At 48.1% G+C, this 8,986-nt stretch overlaps 1 protein-coding gene across 1 annotated transcript in view; it reads left to right on the top strand.

Moving 5' to 3' along the window:
- Window positions 1-7,879: 7,879 nt before the first annotated feature.
- The window catches only part of CORO1C (coronin 1C), a 53,508-nt gene continuing 52,401 nt past the window's right edge, over window positions 7,880-8,986 (top strand). The window contains exon 1 of the mRNA XM_045296683.1: window positions 7,880-8,079. Within this exon, the coding sequence (XP_045152618.1) occupies window positions 7,885-8,079 (195 nt within the window). The 5' untranslated portion in view covers window positions 7,880-7,884. The remainder of the gene's footprint in view (window positions 8,080-8,986) is intronic.

The raw sequence follows: 8,986 nt of genomic DNA, 5'->3' as shown, positions 1-8,986 counted from the left end.
TCATTCACAATGAGATGATTTTTTGTTCTTTGATGCCTGATGCCTGATCCCATCAACACCTCTCGTGATCACACAGGCTGGTGTGCTTCTTCCATGTGGGCTTTGTTGCTTCTGAGCTAGATGGCCGCTTGTTTACCTTCAATCCTTTACAACCCCAGATGCTTTATCTTTTGATAGCCCAGCACCATCAGCTTTCTTCACTGCATTTGCTTATGCACCCACTTTGTCTTCAGCGATTATGTAGGTAAGGTGAGCATCATGGAATGCCAATTTAATAGAACAAAGTGTTCTTATATGGGAGTACTTGAGTGGAGGCCCAATGTCTATCTGCTACCTTAATAATAAACCTATAAATACATGCACATAGATCTATTTCCCCATCATCATCTAAAAATATATTTACATGTGTACATGCCTATATTTAGACCTCTATAAATGCTCTTTTCCTCCTAGTTCTTTTCTCTGTTCTCTTTTACTTTCCTCTTGTCCCACAATCATGTCAGCCTTCATTTGGGTTTCAGTAATTCCTTTGGGTTACATTACCCTTGATCAATCCCTACCAGGCCTCTTACACCCTCCTCGCCACTGATTTTGGATCACTTGTTGTTCCCTTGTCCCTGGGTTTGTTAACACCACTTCTTCCCCACCTCTCCCTCTCCCATGTTCCCCCCACCCCCCAACCGTAGGTCCTGTTATTTTATCCTCAAGATTGTTTATCCTGCCTATCTTATTTAGATGCACCTGCAGAGATAATAATATGCATAAAAACAAGACAGAGCAAAACAAAGCAACAAAAGAAAACAAAACAACAACCACCACAACAAACAACCAATGACTAAAAAAAAAAAAAGAAAAGAAAAGCCTATAAATAGTTCAAGGTCTGTTTGTTGACCTTTAGAAGTGTTTTCCGGTTGAGTCTGATGGGGTGCCACACCCTGGCCCCAAAGTCTATTTTTGGTATTCTCTCGGGACTTCCTTGCTCTGCTCCCCTTGCTGTTCTGTTGCATGCCCTTAGTGTTTTGCCTCAGTGTGGTGGTGTAGTGGGGTCAGATCACCGCCCAGACTTTTGATGGGAGCTACAGACTATGGATAGAAAAGCCTTACCACATAATGCTAGCTCACTGCAATGTTCTACTGTATTCATGGGCATATATAACACATATAAATACATATGTAGAAAGATCCTCTCTCATATATATAATGGGAATATATATATATATTCCCATTCCCTTTCCCACCTTTGTTCAACTTGGGTGTGTAGCTATGTATCTACTCAAAGAATATTGTTACTGCTACTGCAAAATTAGGTATGTGATAGTATTTACCTTTGTAGCCCTTTACTCTTGTGTGCACCTCCCAAAGTATCTTCCTTTGCATTGACCTCTCCTTTTCCTGTCTTCTAAGCTAATATCTATTTGACGTCCAGCATTTCCCCTTTCATCACTGGAAACCTCCAAAGAGTACATTTTTCATTGTGTAACCTTTTCTTGACTTGTTAACAGCAGTCGTCTCATATGGTATTTGCTTTTGTGATGACTAATTTTACTCAGCATACAGAGGAGCCCTGATGATTCATAGTGACCCTGTAGGACCTGGTGGTTGTGGATTCTAGGGGCCGTAAATCTTTCTGGGAGCAGAAAGGTCCTCTTTCCTCCATGGAGTGCCTGGTGGGTTCCAAGGACTGACCTTGCAGTTAACAGCCCCATGTAACCCAGCAGGCCTCCAGGGCTGAAGTTGCCCTGTTTTTTCTTTATAGTTGTAAGTTTTACATTTAGGTCTTTGATCCATCTGGAGTTGGTGTTTGTGTATGGATATCCAGTTGTGCCAGCACCGGAGAATGATTTTGGGCTTCCCCCCTAGTTAGAGAAATTTATTAGTGGGCTCTTAAATAATTGTTAACATTTATGGGACATTGCTTACTACATCTCCTCTATGAGGAACTTGGCAGTTGTTTTTTGTTACAGTTTTATTGAGGTCTAATTCATATACTACATAATTCACCCACTTAAATTAGCATGCCAGTGGCTTTTAGAATATCCAGTTAACACCATAATAATCACTTTTAGAACATCTCCATGATCTCTCTCTCCTTCCGTCCCACTCTCTCAATATCTCCTCTCTGTCTCTCTGTCTCTCTTTCTCACACACACACACACACACACACACACACTGTAGCTCCCCTCCCACCAATCTACTTCTTTCTGGCTCTATACATTTGCCGATTCTGGGCTTTCTTATGAACAGACTCATATAGTAGATGAATGTCTGTGACTGCCTTACTGCCTTCTTGCATTTGTCATGTTTTAAAGTCCAGCCAAGTTGCAACATGTTACCAGTACCTCATTTCTCTTTATGACGGAGTGGTATTCATTATGTCTTCTGTTTATCTATTCACTCATCACTCGATGTGCATTTGGGTTGCTTCTACCTTTTGGTTATTGTGAGTAGTGCTGTTGTGAATATTTGTATGTATGTATTTTTTTCGATTACCTATTTTCAGTTCTTTTGAGTGTATGCCTAGGGGTGGAGTTGCTGGGTCAGACAGTGGCCACGTGTAAGCTTTTGGGGACTGGCCAGCTGCTTTCCAAAGTACGGGCACCATTTTGCATTTCTCCCAGCAGTGAAAGAGAGTTCTAAGCTCTCCGGAGTTTCACCGGCACTTGTTAGTCTCTGACTTTTCATGCTAGTTATCCTTCAGCCCAGTGTTTCCAAAGGGGATGCTGCTGCCCTTTGGGAGGTCCTGGAGCCACCCACTGGAGCTGAAAAAGCAGATACCTACACTTTATCCTAGATTGCGATACCTATAGTACACATGTTTTTAATTGTGGTGTGGGGCCCGAGGAACTCCTACCTCCTGAAAACGGGGTGGTAGGCCAAATAAATTTGGGAACCTCTGCAGTCTAGCCCACCTCTTCATTTTGTAAGTGAGGAAATGGAGGATCAGAGAGGTTAACCATTCTGCTCAGAAGTGGCAGAGCTAGGATTTGCATTTAGAAGACTTTCTGTCAGTGGCTAGGATGATAGCAAGAGCTGACACTTAGGGAGCCACTGGTTAGGCGTTCTCACTGACAAGGAAGGAGGCTTGGAGCATAGGCTACAGATCAGTTCCCCTCTGTTCTGGGAAGTTGTTATGAGCTATAATGAACCTGACAGCACCCCACAGCCTACATGGGGCTTCGAGAGTATTCTGCCAGCACCAAGTGCTCGCTCATGACGACTTGTCATTCTCTGCAGATAGAGACACTGATCGCCGCCCAGGGACCGTCTGTGACTTGCCATCCTTAAGCACAGCAGCTACATACATACATGGTGAAGGTGGGCCACAAACTCACTGGACCGAGGCCTGCCACCTTAACTGCTCTTCTCTACTATGTGTCCGGAAGGCCCGTGATGCAACAGTCTGCAGAGCGGCTGTGCCAGATGTGGACAGCTGACCCCAGATCGCGGTGAACCTGCTGCTCAGCCAGCACCAACTTGGCTCACCCTCTGCTCTCTCTCAACACCATTCTAGATCACGGCTCCCAAACTTAATTGGCCTGCTACACCCCGTTTCAGAAAAACAAACAAGCAAGACTACTTATGCCCCCCACCCTGCATGAGAAATATTTGCAGCCCCCATCCCCCCATTGTTCCAGCATCCCCACTTGGGGAAACTCTGATCTGCATCATGGCTGCCCCAAAATAACCTGGGCGTCATCCTGATCAGGTAGATGTAGGTAGTGTGAAACCAGACATCACTGCATGCTGTGGAAATGACTTCTTAGGGTACTTCAGTATGGGAGTCAGCCAGCAGGTGTGGGGAGTGTCTTACAGTGATGTCATCAAAGCCCTTTCTTGACAGCAGTGGGAATCTGGATCTTGAGGTGACATGAGATGATTTAGCCTGGATCTGGGCTAGAGATCGTTCACAAATGTCCACTCATAAGTTAGGTTCCCATTTGAGTTTCTTTACATATTGTTGATTGACATGAGTTATAGTTTTTCCCCAGTGAATGAGCATCTGTTTACTTGTGTTCTAGTGGCTTCATTTCCAGTGCTCTGGTTTCGTGGTCCCCTGGATTCTTTGGTCTCATATAGATGTTCTCCCTGCTCCCCGCTCCCAAAGTAGCACCGTAACTCCATGCACACTGAAACACGAGCTGGACCTGATGCCAGCGTGGTGGAAGTAGCTCTTTGGATGGTGGACTTTATGGGAATCAAAGGCAAACGGATGGCACCTGTCACCCAGTGTTGTGGAACCCATGAAAAATAAGGAACTGGTTGTTCGTGCAGCATCTGCCTACACCTGTTCTTAGCTGTGCTGCGTGTTGTCCAGTGTGGGGCCAGCCATCTGGCCTCTTTTGCCGTCTTCAGTGATAGGGGTTGGCAGGCCTCGGATTGTGCAGACCCAGAGGAGGGAAACTAGGAGTCTAGCTCACTGCTAGACAGTTACTGCCCTTGACTCTTAACCAAAAGGTTGTCAGTTTGAGACCATCCAGAGGTACCTTGGGAGAAAGCCGGTGATCTCTTTAAAAGCTTGTCATCGAAAACAATGAGTACAACTCTACGCTGAGATACATGGGGTGAATGAATCATTTCTTTAATAGGATCAGGACAAAGCTGGTTTCTATGAAGTAGAAGTTAGAAATATCCCCAAATCCCAATTTTTCCAAAATGTTATACCACTCCATCATCCCTGGTATCAACTCCTCCTCTCAGTATTCCCTCACAGATTCAAGCACCACCATGGAAGTGACATGTGATTTTGAAGGCTGGCAAGTTCCAAATGTGTAGGGCAGACATCCGTCTGGAGAATTCTTGTCCCTCATGCAGTTGTAGAGACTGGTCAACCAAGCCAACAGGTCAGATGACAGACTGCCATGCATAAGGCTGTGGAAGCTGACACATCAGGTCAGACGATCAGTTGCTGGCTCAAGTCCCAAGACCCAGAGGTCAGATGGAGGATCCAGAGGAAGAGGGTGAACTTGGCCTAAGCATTACTGTGGTTTTCCTAGTGTCCCCTGGCATGGCTCTGGAGATGCAAAATGGCCAAAAGAAAGAATCCCTTACTTGGTTGGCCAAGTAAAGGAGCACAACACCAGCAGTCACGTCACTGGGACAGCTCACTGAGTCCTGGGCCAGGTGTTTGTTTTTTAAAATTAGCGTCTTCTAGGGCAGTCACTGGCATCTGGCTGGTCTTTGGGATGATTCAGCACCAGAGCAATTCTTCTGTGCATCTGCAGTAAGAAAGGATGTCTGAACGATGGTGTTTTGCCCAGGTTCGGGGTGTTGATGGAGGTGTGTTTTCAGCCCCATGATGTCAAAAGGTCAGGTCGAGGACGCATTGGTCATTTCTTTATGTTAGACAGGCCAGGTCTGGCCTCAGCCAGATCCTCCACCCCAGCCTTTTGTTTTACTTAATTAAGCAGGAAGCTGGCGGTTTGCCTAATAAGGGAACAGCTCAGAGCAGGAAGTTCTCGTTTTAACACAGATATCAAAGATGGTGGCCACTTTGTGGGTCTCAAAAGCATTGCTATATATCGGATACAGTGCACCCCCCCCCCCCCCCAAGGAAACTAAGGGTGGTGACTTGAGGCTTCACTCACGCTACTCCTGCCTCGCTAACAGAACAGACAGCTCACTCCCCAATGGCCCTAGAACCAGACAGACCTCCAGAAATACATCACAAAATGAAGGACTGTGCCCTGATAGGCCAGGTGTAGTGGTAGTGCACTGTCCCCCTTGGGGGTCACCGTGAGCTGTGCTGGGCTTGATGAGAGCCAGCTGGGTTTTCGGTTTTGTTTTGGTCGTGGCTCCTTATTTGCAGTCAGTTCTCTATGCTTACTCCTACATCCCCGTCGATAGACACTCCACGTCTCTACCTTCTCTTCTGAACTTCTGGGGGATCACGGCTCCCTCCTGGGACACTGGAACACAGGCGCACGTGCATGAGCCAGCTACACGCACATGTTAGCATTCCTTCTTCCAAAGTGTCGCCGTCATGTCCGTTCTCATGTAAGCTTCCTGCTCTCCTGGATTTGTTTCTCCTTGCTTTTCTCCTTTACTGCCGTTTTATCAGGGGCGAGTGAAGAGAAATGCCACTCACATTTCTCTCGTAAGTTACCACTTGACGTCCTCTGCTTAATTCTCTAATGGGGTTTCCACCTTAGGACTGTATACGAAGGCTGCTCACCCTGACATATGGTGCCATCCCATTTCCTTCTGGCCCACTGGTTCTCCGCACACGTGTTGGAAGATGCTGGAGGGAGTGAGTGCATGCAGATGGTTGTGGAGGGAAGTGCGTACTGAGAGCTGCTGGCTGGGGATGGACCGTTTTGTAAGCTTGTGCTTTTCCTCTTGGTTTTTACCACCTCGGGGAAGCTGTCTTGTGGAATTCCGCTCGAGAAGCGTGCATACCGTTCCACAAACAAAGGAGACTGGCAAAATATATAAGGCTTGTCATGTGCCATCTTCTCCACCAAGCATTCCAAGTGGATGGTCCTTGTAGGCAGCTGGAAAGGCCGGCGGCAGCTGAGCTAAACAGACAGATGCTCAGCTGCCTGCCAGGGTCTGCTGCCTCAGCCCAGCCAGATGCCCCAGGAGTTGGAGCGGGGCCACTTTTGCACATGCCTTGGCATGGATAGAAGCGGTGGTCTGGCAGGAGAGGAGAGAAGACTTTCCTTCTGGGTAATGGGGAGTCCAGACCCACCAGGATGTGACTCCGAGGGGAGGAATTAGCACCCACCATCGGGCACAAACAGGCAAGTGTTGGCCTCCCTGTCTTTGTGGGCCATCACGATGACTGGTTTTGAGCTGAGTTGCCAAAGTTTGTCTGTGCTCCAGTTTCATTCCCCTTTTGGTTTGCTCCTAGCTCCTGTCTCCTCCCTAGTAGGATAGTGCCCATGGGAAAGTCACATTGCCCGGGGTTGGGCGAGGAACCTCGGTTGGGTGGGTCTGGAGAGCCTACATCTCGGAACTTTCAGTGTGCAGGCACAAAACAGTTGTAGTGACCACTGTCACCCCGCTTCCTCCAGTCCTGGTTTACTGGGGGAGGGGAGGGCTTGGGGGTCAGCCATCTGGATTCTTTTGCCGCCCCCCCCCCTTTTGCCCAGCTACCTGGCATCTTCGCTGCTTCCTATCTAACCCTTGCAATTTGTCACTGCTGCCAAGCAGATTATCATCCCAAATTTTCCTCCTACTACATCACTTGCTCTTTAAATACTTACTTGCTCCTCTTTCCCAAGACCTGGCTCTTGACCTATTCGGCTGCCTGTCTCCGCTCAGATGGATTTTTCCTGTTTCTGGCTTGGTCGCGTGCAGCAGTACCAGGCTGCTTGGCCCCCAGTTGATTCCCTCCCTGCGTCTGTTAATGACTAGAAAGCTCTGGACAAGAACAGCTGCCTGGGGCTCCCGAGCTTGTCCCCTCACCGCGTCCTTGGTCCTGTGGCTGTGCCCTGGTGTGCACGCGCAGAGGGCTGGCGTTGGGGGAAAGCTCTTTAAGCAGCGAACAGCCTGAGGAAAAAGCCACAGGAACCTAACTTGGTCTGTAGCATTTTTTCAGATCGGATAACTTCACGCTGGGGTTTTCTTATCTTTAAAACCAGGGGGTTGGAGCGAGTTTCAGTTCCCACCCAGCCTGAAAGGCTAATTTGTCTTCCTTCTTCCCCTGATCATTCTCCTGACATGAAAAAAACAAATGGGCTGCTTCTGGGTCCTGAATTAGGCTCCCCCCACCCTGCATTTGTTGTAATTCTTTCACTGGTGTATGTTGCCGCTCCTCCCGGGTACGGGCAGCTAGAGGGAACGTGGGTTTGAAGTGAGCAGAATGCCTGGCCGTCCTGAGGCCCCTTCTGTGCTCGCCCTCCACTTATGCTAACTTCATCCCACCCTTCCCCTGCAGGCACCATGAGGCGCGTGGTACGGCAGAGCAAGTTTCGGCACGTCTTTGGGCAAGCGGTGAAAAATGACCAGTGTTACGATGACATCCGGGTCTCCCGAGTGACCTGGGATAGTTCCTTCTGCGCGGTCAACCCCCGATTTGTTGCCATCATCATCGAGGCGAGTGGGGGAGGAGCCTTCCTCGTACTTCCTCTGCACAAGGTAAGTGACCTTGCCTTCCGGTCTCCAGAAGATGGACTGTCCACTCAGGACTGCCTGTTGGCTGGTGGGATCCAACGCTGATGGCTGGTCTCGGAGGCTGCGTGCTCTGGACCTCGCAGAGGAGCATCAGACAGAATGGCGGCCTCTGTGCTGGGTGGGCTGAGGGGGAAGAATGTTGCGGAGTGATGATGTCAGCGTGGGCTGGACAGGGACATTAGGATTTGGTTAGTAACCGTCACAAGTTTTTCCTGTGTCAAGCAGCATTTGAAAACAATTACCGATCCTGGACTGGGCTCCCTATGTTTTCAAATGGATAAAACGATGTGTTTCTTTTTCAGTGGGCTGTTGTTAGATGTTGAGTCAGTGCCGACTCACAGCAACCCCTTGCCCTGCAGAGTGAAACACCACCTGGTCCCGTGCCATCCTCACAGTTGTGATGTTTGAGCCCATTGTTGCGGCCACTGTGTCCATCCATCTTGTTGAGGGCCTTCCTCTTCTTCACTGACCAAGCAGGATGTCCTTGTCCAGGGTCTGCTCTTTCCTGATAACATGTCGAAAGTGCATGCGACGACGTGTCCTCATTCTTGCCTCTTAATTATTTAATCCTCAAAGTAACATCCTTGCTTTTCAATACTTTAAAGAGGTCTTTTGCAGCAGATTACCCAATGCAGTATGTCGTTTGGTCTCTTGACTGCTGCTTCTATGAACATTGATTGTGATCCCAGCAAGGTGAAATTCTTGACAAATAATGTCCTCTTTGGGGTTTTTTTTGGCCAAGTCGTGGGGACTGAGACTTAATGGGTTTTTTGAATGGCAACTGGGATAATAACTCAAACAAATGTTCTGGAACAATACAGACTTCCAGGCTGGACAGTGATACGCCGTAGCATCAGATTCACATGGCTGT

This window comes from Echinops telfairi, unplaced genomic scaffold (assembly GCF_000313985.2).
Source record: "Echinops telfairi isolate 266 unplaced genomic scaffold, ASM31398v2 ScPeMD7_7412;HRSCAF=8450, whole genome shotgun sequence".
NCBI classification, from domain to species: domain Eukaryota; kingdom Metazoa; phylum Chordata; class Mammalia; order Afrosoricida; family Tenrecidae; genus Echinops; species Echinops telfairi.
This window is presented reverse-complemented; position numbering and strand designations above follow the sequence as displayed.